General features: G+C 59.4%; 1 protein-coding gene across 4 annotated transcripts in view; it reads right to left on the bottom strand.

Annotated features, from left to right (window-relative positions):
• NOL4L (nucleolar protein 4 like) overlaps positions 1-13,518 on the bottom strand; it is a 130,992-nt gene that overhangs the window by 18,867 nt on the left and 98,607 nt on the right. For 3 of the 4 annotated variants that reach the window (XM_026009900.2, XM_072736133.1, XM_072736134.1), the window contains one exon: positions 9,329-9,470. In XM_026009900.2, the coding sequence (XP_025865685.1) occupies positions 9,329-9,470 (142 nt within the window). Of the gene's footprint in view, positions 1-9,328; positions 9,471-10,642; positions 10,958-13,518 lie in introns of those variants that run through there. The other variant, XM_072736135.1, reaches the window with a different exon arrangement.

Here is a 13,518-nt window from a genome sequence, read left to right as displayed (position 1 = left end):
CTTATGTGGGCGCCAGCGCCCCGCAGCCCGCACAAGCCCGGCTCTGTGCGAGCCGCCAATCGCCACACCGAGCTCTGGGGCCACGGCCAGCGGCACCCTCTCCCAGTGGGTGACCCACCCCCAGTGGGTGACCCACTCGGCTCCCGAGGCGGCCCGGGAAAAGGTGGGAAGATCCTCCATCCCCGGGACCGCGGGCCGGGCACATGGCCACGGCGGCCCAGCAGGCCCGCGGCGCAGGCTGCCTCCGGCCAGAGGTGCGGCTGCGGGGGCGCGCCCCCTCCTCCGTGGGCTTCTGTCGCTGCTTCTGTCACTGCGGCAGGCGGGCAGGGAGCGGAGGGGGCAGCAAGAATTCACACACAAAAGAGCCGGACTGGTGGGGAGGAGGGGGGAGGGCACACTGGAGCCCGCGCCAGCCCTTCGCCAGCCCTTCCTCCTCCCGGGCCACTGGCTGCCCCTGAATTTGGGTGTGCACCTCACCGGGGCCGGTCCTCGCCTGCTCTGACAAAGGCCAGTGGCCTGGGCCATGTTTACATGATGCATAGTTCCCAGGAGCACCAGGCTCCTGGCAGGCTACCCTGCTCTTCCTCCCGGAAGGAAGGGGGAGGGCCTCGGGGTCAAACGGGGGACACAGAGGAGTCGGGGGGAGGCAGTACCACTGGGATCCCCCCATCCTGCAGGAGGTGCCACGCTGGGTGCCCGCCCCACAGTCCAGTGTTCGGGCCCTGGCTGCCCACCCAGTCGTCCCTCAGAAGCATCAGCCTACCCTGTGCTTCCAGGGGCAGGCCCCCCCCCCCCCCCTGCTCCTAAGGCCACCAGCCCAGGGCCACAGGCACCTCTGCTGCGCAGCCCCGCCTTCCCGCCCGGGCTCGGGTGACTAGGCCCTTGGGCAGGCACCAACACCTGGGCGCTCTGAGCCCGGAGCAGCACCGGAGCAGCATTCTGGAAACGGAATGCCAGCCAGACATGGAATTTCCCATTTCCTAGTGGCCACAGTTACAAGTGAAAGGAAACAGAGAGAATGCATTTTAATAATCTATTTTATTTAACCCAGTATATTCAAAATCTTATTTCAACAAGTAATCAATACTGTGCTAAAATGGAGTTATTTCACATTCTTTTTTCCTAAGTCTTTGAAACTCAGTGTGTATTTACACAAACAGGCACCCTCAATTTGCAGAGCCTTTTCAACAGCCCTCGATGGCTACAGTATCAGACTGTGCAGACCTAGGACTTCCTAATTTCCCCCTAAAACCGAAATCATTTCTCTCAGTGTGGGAACCCTGGGGGCTCTGGCCCCTCGTGAGGTGTCCAGCCCAAGGATGAGTTTGGGTCTTGGGAGCAGGTGGCTGGAGCAGGGCTGGCATCAGGGCAGTGGGGACAGTGCCACCTTCCGTGGGGTGGGTACTAAGTGAGTGTCAGGCGCCGGGCACATCCACCATCCCTGACTTGCACAACCACCCCTGCAGCAGGCTTCAGGGAGGAACCAGAGGTTCCTTGAGGGAAGTCACTGGTGTCACACGGAGTGAGTGAAAAGCCTGGATGGGCCCCTGACTCCCCAGAGTGCCTGCCCTCTCTCCTCTAGGCCTCCATTGTGCATCTCTGTTATGGAACGGCCCCTACCTCTGCCACTCCTCCAACACATACTGGTCAAATATGCCCCGGGGGAAATGCTCCCACTATGGACAGGCTGGGTCTGTGTCTTCCAGGCCCGACATCTCCCTGGCCCCACTGTCTAAGTCAAGCACAGGCCGTGAGAAATCAATGCTAATTCAATGTACAAAGCTCTAGCCAAGATGCCCACTGTACCCTCTCCTCCCCCCCCCAAAACAAATCATGTGTTCTGAGAGCAAACAGAACCACTTCAGGCGACCATGTGTGAGTGATTCACGGGGCAGGGCCCTGCCCCGGAGCCTGCGTGTGTGCATGTGGTGTCTGAGGGCCCTGGCAGCTCCTCCACCAGCCCTCCCGGAAGCTGGCCTGAGTTCGTTGCATCCCAGTCCTTAGGTCAGGGTGATGACGCCAACATGGCTCCAGTCACTTCCTGGTTCCTGGGAAAGCCATCCTTGGACGGGCTAGGGGTGGCAATGTCTCTCCTGCATGCACCCCACCACTCACTCCCCCGGGGCTTCCTCTCCAGCACAGCAGGACCTGCCGCCACAGAGGGCCAACAGGCAACGGGGATCTAATGCATCCTAGACCAAGAGGCAGGAGCAGCGGGAAGGCTCGGGCTTCCTTGACTGTCCAGCAGACCCAGGCCGGTGTTCCAGGTGTGTCTAGGGGTTTTCTCTTCCTTTCTTAGCAGGTGAGCCTCACCTCAGGCTGTGCAGCCTGTCCTGCTCTGATGTCCTCCCCAGGCATGTGGGGGCCTAAGACCCTGGCAGCCTGCACAAGGCCAGGGCTGTGCAGGCCCAGCCTGCTCCTGGGATAAAGGGATCTCTCGGTGCTGTCTCCCAGCCTCTCTTACCCTCAGTGGCCAGAGGCCAGGACAGCCTAGCATTGTCTGTGCAGCCCGCAGCCCAGCTGATGATGGACACTTTCCTGTGACCTGGGACTGCCAGGGTGGCCCACAGCCAATAACCGGAAGGACTTGGGCCTGAGTTCTCTGTTCCCTGGGGGAGGGGAGGGCAGGGGGATTATTCCGTGAAGATGTTTGGAGCCTTGAATAGGAACAAACAGCTCTTGCTCTAGAAGGAAGGAGTATGACCTGTAGCCAGGGAATGAGGCCCAGACCCAGATTCTTAGACAAGTAGGGTCAGGGGGGTGGACAAGGCCAAGATCAACAGGTGTGGAAGACAGGATAGATGCTCAGTTTAAAAGCTCACCGCAGGAAAAGTCCCTTAGAAGCCATCCCCGGGACACCAGGGTCAGGGGCCACAATCCTCCCCCCGGATGTGACAGTGAGCAGGCTGGATGCCCACCCTTGAGTGCTGGGTCCAGCAGCGGGCCTGCAGGAAGGTGGGTGCCATCTACAGAGAACACCGAGTATCCAGGCTGGGGGGTACTGCTGGTGACGGAGCCCAAATGGCCGGGTCCCACCTCCTACTCACTCCTTCTTCATTAGCAGTACGGCCCCCGGCCCCCCTTGCACAAGCAGCATCCACCTCTCGCCGAGAACATGCCTGTGGCATCCTTGATGCCCAGCACAGTGGCTGGGACACAGGAGTCAAGCTGCTGCCCGGGAGCCTTCTCCTTGTTCTCCAGCAGAACTCACTTAGCTTAGCTGCCGGCCCGTGTGGAAGCCTGGGACACAGTTTGCCAGATCCTGAAGAAGGGTCCTGGAGGACTCAGGGTCCCCGGCATGTGTGGGTGGGGTATGGGACACAAATTCAGGAGATGCCAGGACAAGTTGTGAGTGCCCGCCCTCCCATTCCAGCGCTCTCCAAAGAAGCAAGATGGGGTGGAGGGGTGGTGAGCAGGGTCCAGGGACACAGGTGTGATGTTGTAAGGAAGCTGTGGTCAGGACCGCACAGGGGGCACGGGGCAGAGGGGAGCCAGAGGGACCTGAGCAGATAGAGAGACAGGATGGGCCCAAGTGGGGGACCAACGAGTGTCTGGAGAACTGGGAGCAGTGAAGAGGAGAAGCTGTCGCCTGCATGTGCCAGCTGGCAGTGGGCCCTGGAGCCCGGTCCTCCAGCACAGGTCTCCCTGCACCAGGCTGGCCCCCAGTGAGGAAATGGCCCCATCACCATTCGTCCGGCCGCCTGTCCCAGGCGTGTGCTGAGTGCCATCACCGCCTCATCCCGCTGTCTGCTGAGGGGAGCCATCTGCCCCAGGCCCCACAGCAAGGAGAAAGGAGCAAGCTGAGGTAGGGCAGTATGGCTCTGGCCTGTCTACTGCAGGGACAGGGGGAGGCACCTGGGGAGGGGCCCAGGCCCGTGAGATCAGGAGGGACGGCCTCTGCCACCCAGGCTGCATTTCTGGGCTGTGGAGGGCCCTACTCAAGGCCACAGCAGCCGGCAGGCAGGAAGCCTTGGGCTTCTCACCAAGAGCCAGGGTTAATGGTCACAGTCACCCAGGCTGTGTTAGGCAGAAGCCAGGAATTCAGAGCAAACGACTGCATCCACCTTGCAGGGAGACCAGAACCAGCTCGGGAGACCCGCGGCAGAGCCAAGGGCCCGCCTGCAGGGGGGCCTGCCTGCAGGGAGCCCTGTCCAGCCAAGCCCCAGCCCACAGAGGCGGCCCCACGTCTCTCCATCCTCCTGGCTGCAGCCCTCTCCGCCCCCTCTCTCCTGCTTGCAGCCTGGAGTCCTAGGGAGCTTCTGGAGACATGTGCCCCAGGAAATCCCCAGCCCGCCCTTTCAGCATCTTCTCCCTGCCCAGCCCCCACCTGACGTGCTACCTGAGCCTCCCAGGCAGGCCTCAGGCCCCCTCTACCTGCCTCTATCACCACACCAGACCGGGCCTGCTCCCAGCCTCTCCCAGCCTCTCCGGCACTAGCCACTCCAAGGCCAAGGCTGTCTGTGCGAACCTACTCCGTGGTCGGGCCTGGGGTGGTGGGGAGGGGACATCTCAGAAGAGGACACTCAGGCTGTACAGGCCTCGGCCCTACAGATGCTACCTGCAGCACGGTCTGTAATTATGTGTAAGAGGGATGCAGTGTCCTTCCCTCGAATGGCCCAAAAGCTGGCTCCAGAGCCAGAGAGAACCAGACCCCGGTGGTCACTTGTGGTCTGGGCAGGTCACTTCCCCCCAGGAGCCGGCCTGCCCTTCCCTGTAGGAAAGGCACGGTCATAGCTCCAAGTGCACAGCAGGCTCGGGAATGGGGATTCCAGTCACTGGGATGACTGGACAATCTTTAAAAAATGCCACATCACTGACAGAAGCAAATGACATTAGGAATAAAAAGGGTAGCTGCAACACTACACAACCCCTCTGTCCCCCCCTTTTTTTTTTTTAAAGAAAACAAAGACTTTTATTATATACACAGAAAAGACTAAGAAAAATATGCCCCAAACATTGGTAATTTTGGTATTTTTTGCTCCATTTTTTTCTAAGTTTCTTACAACCAACATAATACTTGTGAAACAAGGGGAAACAGAGGAGGCACGCCTGCCCCCAGGGAGCTTATAGCCCACAGAGGCCCCATGTTCTCGTGCCTGACTCCTCAGAGGCAGGAACGGGCCTTATCAACCTTGCTTACCATGACAGGGCCCAACACTCACAGGACAAAACCCATGAAGAGCTCCTGCAAGCCTTCGGTAATGGGCGTCCGAGGGGAGGCTCCAAACCCCTGGACCATCCGACCATCCCATCCGCAGCAGGCAGCAAGCAGGAAGTGAGGGCACTACTTCACTGGGGGCGGGGGGGGGGGGGGCGGTCAGGTGGGTCCCAGGCCTGGAAGAGTGGGCTCATCTCAGAGGCACAAATGAGAGGCCCCGAAAGGCCCTGGGATAGTCCAGGGCCCCTGCCCAGTGATCTCCACCCCCGCAGCCCCGCAGGAAGACGACAGCGCAGGAAGAGGGAAGCGGGACCCTCTGCTGCCCCTGGCGCGGGCTTCCTGTCTGCCGGGGACGTGAGTAATGTCCGCTCCCCACCCCCTCGCATCCCTTCTGGAGGCCAGGCCTCACATTTTCCGTTCAGGAAGGGGCAGAGCAAGAGGCCGGTGGAGCACATCGGGGGGGGAAATCAAGGAGTGGGCCCTTGCCTGGCTCCGCGGCTCAGCCGGCCCTGGCCCAGCCCTGCACATGAAGGTCGGGACACCTGCGGGCTCACCTTGCCCGTGTGTGTGCGCTCGTGCACCTTCTGATTCATTCACTCATTTGATGGTCATTTCCCCCCACCTGCTCTGTGCCAGGCCCTGGGGTCCTCGCTTTCAGGGAGCTGATGCTATCTGGGGGCGAGGTGGACATCACACAGACCATCATCCCACTGACCGGGCATAATTACAGGCTGACATACTATTTGGTCCCAAGTCAATGCTAGACTACAGCATCTCTGGACAAAGTCTCAACTGTTGGCTTCTCCCAGGCATCTTCTATCTACCCCTAGAAGGCAGTCCCTGGGCCAAGTGTTTTTCTAGGCACCAATGATGAGCACAGAGCTCCATTTAAGACTCAAAGCCCAAAGCATCAGCTAGGGCTTAGCAGTGGGTCTGCAAAAGATCTGGCCATGCGTGGCAAGGGGCAGCAGCAGGAACAGCCTGGATCACCCTGGCCCCAAGCAGCCAGGGCTCCGAGTGTGTGAGGGGAGGCTCCTCTGGCTCCCAAGGCGCCCCTGCCCATCTTCTGGGGGAGCTTCACACACAGCCAACACCTGCCAAGGCAGAAAGAGGAGGGCAGCCTTGGCACCACCTCTGGAGTCTGGTTGGATCACCCAAACTCTTTTCCTCATCTCCCATGTCTTCTGAAGCCTACAGCCCCAGTGAGGAAGCATGGAGTGCTGGTGCCCCCCAGTCTCTGACGTCTGCTGCTGTGATTCCAGGGAGCCAGGAAGAGCACCCAGAAGAGAAATCTGTGAGGTGAATGCTTGCAGGCAATGGTGGACTTGGTGGGGGGGGGGGGAGGACACCTCCACTCCTGGTAAACCTCAGAGACAAGCTCCCAGGGGTAAAAAGCTAATTCACTTCTGGTCTCAGCCTTGGGACCTGTCCTGACCACCAGGCTTCATCTGCATTTGTTACAATTGGAAAAGTGGGGGCAGGGGGAGGAAGGTGGGAAGAAGGAGGATGGAGAAGTAGGAAGGCTCCAACACATCCACCAACAGGTGTGAATCTGTGCAAAATACCTGGCTTCCTGAGATGCTTCTGGGCAGCATCACTGGCCAGCAGGGGTGGGATGCTCCCTGGCACAGCCCTGGGAGTCCTCACACTTTCTGGCTAAAGGATGCTCACATTGGGGAGGTCCTCAGGAACAAAGAACCCAACTTGTCCCCAACAAAGGGTGGACCTACATCCCCTGTGGATGGTGCGCTCGGGGGTGGGTCTTGATAAATGTTTGTTTCTTTATTCATTCGAGTAACAAATATTCAGCAGGCCCCTGTAACGTGCCAAGCACACAGCTGGAGTCACTGGGGACAGAGCAGAGAGCAGGATTGACATGGTCTGTGCCTTGCAGAACTCACAATGGGGGCTTTAGACCTCATCTTCCCAATCTGGCAGTTCCATGGAAGACTAATGGAACCAGAGACCACCCAGCAGGCCACCATGGAGGGCTGTGACTAGATTCGGGTCGGAGTTACAAGGTCAACCAGAGACTCTGCTTGGCCTGTCCTCCCACCGTAGCCCTTCGTTACCAACGGGGGACATGAGAAGATGCTGCAGTCCCCTCACTGGTGGGAGCGGGATCTCAGCCTGCGTCTGCCCTATGAGCACCTTCAGACAGGGGAGCTGGCGACATGCCGCCGTGGGGGCTGGAGGGCTGGGTGAGGACTATGGGCCAGGTCTGGACCCGGCCAAAATCCTATAGCAGGGAACCTGCTGCTCTGGGGAAACACAGTAGTCACTGACAGATCTAGAACCGGAAGAGTCAGACAGCAGGGCCTGCTCAAGGCCTGTGACCCCCTGCCCTGGGTCTAGGTTTGCCCCTGGCCAGCACACCAGCCCACAGCCTCCAGACACAGCATCTGATTAAATAATTAAATTGACAGTATCACGGTCAACACCATCCTCCCTGTCTCCAGCTCTGGCTGCCTGCCCTCATGAACACCCTGGTAGTGTCAGCAGGCTAGCCTGCCTCAGCCCCAGGATGCACAACCAGGGGGGCCTGGGGCGGCACGAGGGGCAGGGGGACAGGCATGATCACCCCCAAGCAGGCTCCCCTAGGAAGCCTCCAGGGGACTGGGCTGCAGGATGTACTAACCTTATCAGTCTCTGCTTCTCTCCACTTCATCTTCATGATCAACCAAGCCCCAGGCAGCAGGGTAACCGATGCTGAGGAAGCCGTGACCCTCACAGAAACAACCCCCTACCCTCCACAAAGCACTGAATCTCCTTAGGAAATGTCTCCAACAGAGATCAAACTCCCAAAGGGTGGTTTTAAGCAACAATAACATAAGACTTTGTCAGGAATAAATTGAGGAAATACGGCCTCCATTCAGCCCTAACTACTCAGGTTTTTTTAAAAATGTTCTGGATCCTTCTTGGGAAGGTATAATCCTACGCCCTTGGCTGAGCTTCCCTGGCTTGGCTCTTGGTGTGGCCTTTGGGTGTGGCCTTCGATCAGCTTGGATGCGGAGGGAGGTCAGCTGCTGGGCACGTCCCAGCCCCGGAGCCCCTGGCAGCATGTGACTGCCCCTGCCCCAAGGGAATCTCAGGGGGTGCTACTGGCCCGGGAAGCTCTGCTGGGGAGGCTCACAGCCCGAGGGGGTCGTGCTGACCTCACGAGGTGTCAGGGCACAAAAGTCTTCTTTCCCGGCAGCCTTGTACCCTGGTCCTGGCAAAACCACCCTCTGGGCACCCCAGCCCCTGGCCCAGCATCTCCAGCTGCCTACAGGCTGGGTCTCCTCCCAGACAAAGCCGGATTCAGGCCTGTGAGGGCAGTCGGGGGAGGCAGGGAGGCAGGCTCGGGTTCTGCCATGGAGATGAACTTTGACCCAAACTGCAAGCTCCTACCCCTTATTTACTCTGCAAGGCTAACCCGTTTCACAGAGTTAACATTACACCCCTTTTTAACCAGGCACTTCCCCGCATTCCAGGCCCCGACCTTTGACCCCTCCTAATTGCAGGCTCTACACCCCAGATCTCTGAGGGTCGGCCTCTACTCCAAGTTGTCACCTCCCCCCCAAGCCAGACTGAGGCCCCCAGAGCCAGTGACCCTGGGGCCACCCCACACCCGCAACCACACGTGTGCCGGACATAGGCCGGACATAGGCCCCGGCCCCCTGAGGGCTGCACACAGGCTACCCAGTGGACCCCTTGGGGTCCGACTTCTGACTCTGACTCTCCCATCCCCAGAAGAAAGCATCTGTTGTGAGGGAGGCCAGAGGAGGCTGCCTGGCTGGTCCAGGAGGGCAGTGGGGGGCCAGGGTACTTCTCATCCTAAGAGGCTAGGGACACACAGGGGACAAGTGCACTGCCTGCTGTTTCACAGGTGACAGGCAGGGACCCTGTCCTACAGCCTCATGTGGAGCTACAGAAGCCCGACTCTTGCTTCCAGCATCGGGCAGCTGGATTGTTCCGGGTCAGGCACACTGGCTAACCTCCCCAGACCTGAACTATGGTAACTTCGCAAGCATCAGGGCAAACGGACAGACATGACACCCCATCAGGCTGCCAGCCCCCGAGAGCTCTATCCATTTACCTTCAGGAGGATGTCTTCTCCCTGGAGCCAGGGGCCGGGGCCACCCCTAGAGTCCATGGTCCCTCCCCCGCCAGCCACCACAGGACACTCACCGTCCTCTTGGCTGTGGAGGTTCTGAGGGCTCCGCATCCTCTCGTCTTGGCTGGGACTCAGGCTGGAGGCCAGGTGTGGGTCAGCTGACATCCATGTGGAGTCGTTCATATCAAAATCTTCACTGCTCACAGAAGTCTCATCCTGGTCGGAGACAAAGAAGGAGGGGGTTCAGCAGGGACAGGCTCTCTGTGGCCCCAAAGAGGCATCGCTGGGGAGCCCCAGGGCCCGTGCACCTCAGGTCGTGCCTGGAGGCCACAGGGAGCCCCCACACCTTGCAGCAGGGGCTAGGTTGCTCTCCTTGTGCCCCATGGAAGTGGCTCGGGCTCTGGTTCCTGTCGGAAGCCAGGGCTGAGGGCCGGCGTGGTCTGTAATTGAAGACAATTATGAGGTCTTGCATCCTGTCAGGGCGGATAGCAGGGCCTGGCTCTGACCCTTGTGACCAAGGTTGAGACAAGCGCCGTAAACAAGGGCCCCACTCCCCACTCCCGGCCCACAGCCCTGGGAAGGGAGCTCACTGTGCATGGGGGCCCTCTCTGTTGGCCAGAAGTAGGGAGCGAGACCTAGCAGCGCTGCTGAGGCTGCTGAGGCTGGCCTGACGGGCCCCCCCAAAGCCTGGCCCCCACAAAGCCTGCCGCCCCAACTCGGGCTCCCGTGGAGCATGCATGGAATTCCTTTCTCCCACTCCCCCAGCCCAGAGGACATTTCTGTCTTCCTCCTTCCTAACCTTTGCTGTGCTTCAAAGATATGCTCTTGGGCAGCTTCCAGGGCTGAAAAGGCCAGCCCCAGAAGTGCAGAGAAGGAAGGGGGTGGGGCAGGCGAGGAGGGTTCGAATCAGACCGCGAAGGGGGTTTGGCTCAAGGGCCTGGGGGGCCCTCACCAGGGCCTTCCAAACAGCCGGAGGGCCTGCCGGAGAGGACCACGCCTGCCTCCTCTCCCCTGGCTGGCTTCAGGGAGTCCCTAGCCAGTCATCTGGGAACCCCCAGGGCGGGGCCCCTTCAATCCAGCCCTCCGGGGGCGGGGGCGGCGGGAAGGGACCCCACCTCCTACTTGGCCCGGCCTCTTTCAGGAGCTGCAAGCAACTGTGTTTGGGAGCTGGCTGTAAAATGCAAGAAAGATGACCCAGCAGCTCCCACACCCCGGGGCTGGCTTTGCCCCCTCCCCTTTCCCCTCTCCCCTCTAGCAAGATACAATGGCACTGTGGGCTCCCAGTAAGGACCTCTGGCGGAACCCCCCCCAACTCAACTCCCTCCCTCCAAAAAGCCTCCCCTCCAGGGCCCCCTCACAGACGACTCTTTTATACTGAGCAAACACACTTTGGTTCGAAGAACTTTCTTCGGAGGCTGTCCCTGAGGCAGACACATCTGTTCTCCAAGTGCTAGGGAACCAGTGTGGATTCTCCTCCACCCCTCCCCCACCACGCTGGGCTGGCAGGGAGTTTCCTGGAATTTACAGCTTCTGTGCAGCGAGTGTGTACCCTCTGCGGCTGGATCTGGACCATGGAGCTGGGCCACCACGCCAGCTCTGCCCAGCTCCGGGGTCCCCAGGAGGCCGACCCCGAGCCTCAAGGGTCAGAGACCAGGTGTCCTCTTGTGCCCTCTCCCCCTCCCCACTATCCCCCCACCCTCATGCTCACACTCTGCCTCCCTCCCACAGGCTGCTCTGCTCCTTATACGCAGGCACATCCACCCAGTCTCCCTGGGGCGCAAACACACTCACTCACACTCACTCAGACTATGTTCTCATACCCAGAGGAACACACATGTTCAAAAGTCTCCCTCTGTACAAAGGGACAACAAAACTCTCCCCTGTGCTTCCAGGATGGGGCTTAAGAGTGGGAGGGGAGGCGGGGAGGAGAGGGGACCCTTGGAAGCGACAGACCATCCAGGCTCCCGGAGCCAGGAATGGGGGCACCCTTGCTCAAGCCCCTTGCTCTTTCCTGGCTGCATAGGACACACTGTGCTCTGGGTCTGACCTGAGGCAGGGAGGCCCTCTCCTGGCTCCTGGGTGTTGTTGAAACACTTGGGATTTAACAGAGTGAATCTATTAGCATCTGGAAGCACCACCTATTCAGCACCTTCCTGCATACATTCAACAGCTTGTATTTACTAAACACCTACTATGTGCCAAGCACCTTTCTTAGGTGTTGGTAAATTCTGCAGTGGGTGAGACAGAGCCCCGGCCCTCCTGGCATTCACTGTCCCGCCGGGGAGGAGATAGAAAATCAGCAGAAAAACACAGACCGACCAGGTGAGGAGGGCTCCAGGGCAGAACACAGTGGAGTAAGCAGGAGAGCCGGGCCTGCAGGGCTGCGTCTGTCCGGCGGCCAGGGAGGGCCTCACCGTTAGGAAACACCTGAGCGGAAGCCTGGAATAAGTGAAGGAGGTGGCCATGGGGGTGGGGGGGGCTACTCGGGGAGCCTTCCGGGCATCAGCATATGCCAGTGGGTCTGAGGAGCAGCAGAGTCCACTGTGGCCAGAGAGATAGGCCAGGGGCAGCAGAGCCACATGAGAGTGTCCCCTGTCGAGGCCCACACAACTCTGGGCAGGGCGGTCTGCAGCCCGGAGAAAGGCTGGTGGACTGCCCCACTGGACACACGGGGTTCTCACCGAGGAGCAAGGAGAAGATGGCACTGCTGGGTGCAGCACTCAAGGTGCCCACCCTCTGCCCTCACTCCACCAAGCTGCAAACACTAACGACCACCAAAGTCCATTAGGTGCCAAAAGCTCCTCTCGGCTCCTCTCATTTCATCTTCCCCACAGGCCCACCAGCTCAGGCGAGTTACCAGCCCCACTCCATGGAAGAGAAACTGAGGCTCTGAGGGGTTGAGGTGTTTGTCCAAGGTCACGAGCTTACAATCGGCGGCAGAGACGTAGGATCCTCAGGGTCCAGACACACCGTCCTGCCTGCCTGCCGAGCCTCAGCTCTGCCTGCCGAGCCTCAGCTCGGGCTGCCCCTCACCGGGAAAAGCCACCCTACCGTGGCACTCCACAACCCGAGTTCCAACCGTCTCGCCCACCGGCTCCAGCTCTACCAGCTGCCGGCCTCTATCAGGAGCCCCTGCAGTTAGGCACAAACCCCTCAGCTGGGCCATGCCAATGAACTGGGGGACTGCACCCCATCTTTCCCTGGAAAATTGCAAGTCCTTCCGATGGTGGGGAAGAGGCCGGAGGTTTCCTGGACCCCCCATGAGGCCCGTGAGACACCGCAAGCTGGCTTGAGTGCCTGGCAGGACACCGGTGTTTAATGAGGAGGATGTGGCCCAAGTCTGACAATTAAGCACTAGGTCCCACTGCACACAGTTCTTGAATAGCGACCAATGAGACCTGGATCCTGGCTGGCAGGCTGGTGGCAGCGAGCCGCCCTGCAATGTCTCCCTGCTGCGGCTGCCAGCCACCCCACACAGAGGCCTAGGGTGTCTCTGACTCAGATCGCTTAACTGTCCACCAAAATGACCCCCTCCGCCCTTCCCTGCCCCGACAAGTCTAATTAGGAAGAGGCGAGCTACATTTCACATTGACTTTGCAATCACCCGATAATGAAGAACATTCAGTGCCCGCACATAGGGGGCTTCCGGGCGACAGTTTCAGTAGATTTCCTCTCAATGGCCTTAAAAAAAAAAAAAAAAAAAAAGGGCAGGCCCCCATGTCAGGCCTATCTCAGGATCTGGTACCTGCCCCTAGGAGACCTGCCCCAACTGCCCAAGGGCACCACAGCTAGTAGCAGAGCTGGGCTCTGAACCCTGGCAGTCTGCCCCCAGAGCCCACATCACAGTGCCACCACACCACAGAGCTGGCTCACGGCACCTCCTCCCTTCAACTGGGAGAACCAGACTCTGGAACGACAGAGCGTCTCAGGATGAGACCCAGAGGAAACTGGCGGGAGACAAGCTATATTTACACACACTCCCACATGCGCTCTCTGCAATGAGGCGACTCACATTTACTGAGCATCTACTATGTGCTCATATTGCTCTAGGGACGCAGATGACAAGCTCTTCTCTCCTAGGACCTTGTTATCTAGGGAGACACACCGGCAAAAAATTCTGACCTGCCTCTAAGAGCCAAGAGACAGGGGCTGTGGACGTTTCCCGCGAATGCCCCCAGGCTCTGCTCCATGGATCCTAGCTTGGAAGGCGGTGCTTCTGTTTAACATTTTGACACTGCTGCTACAGCCAATTTTTTTTTTTTTT

Source organism: Vulpes vulpes, chromosome 14, assembly GCF_048418805.1.
Source record: "Vulpes vulpes isolate BD-2025 chromosome 14, VulVul3, whole genome shotgun sequence".
Lineage (NCBI taxonomy): Eukaryota > Metazoa > Chordata > Mammalia > Carnivora > Canidae > Vulpes > Vulpes vulpes.
Note: the sequence above shows the minus strand (reverse complement) of the source record. Positions and strands in the feature narration are given on the sequence as shown.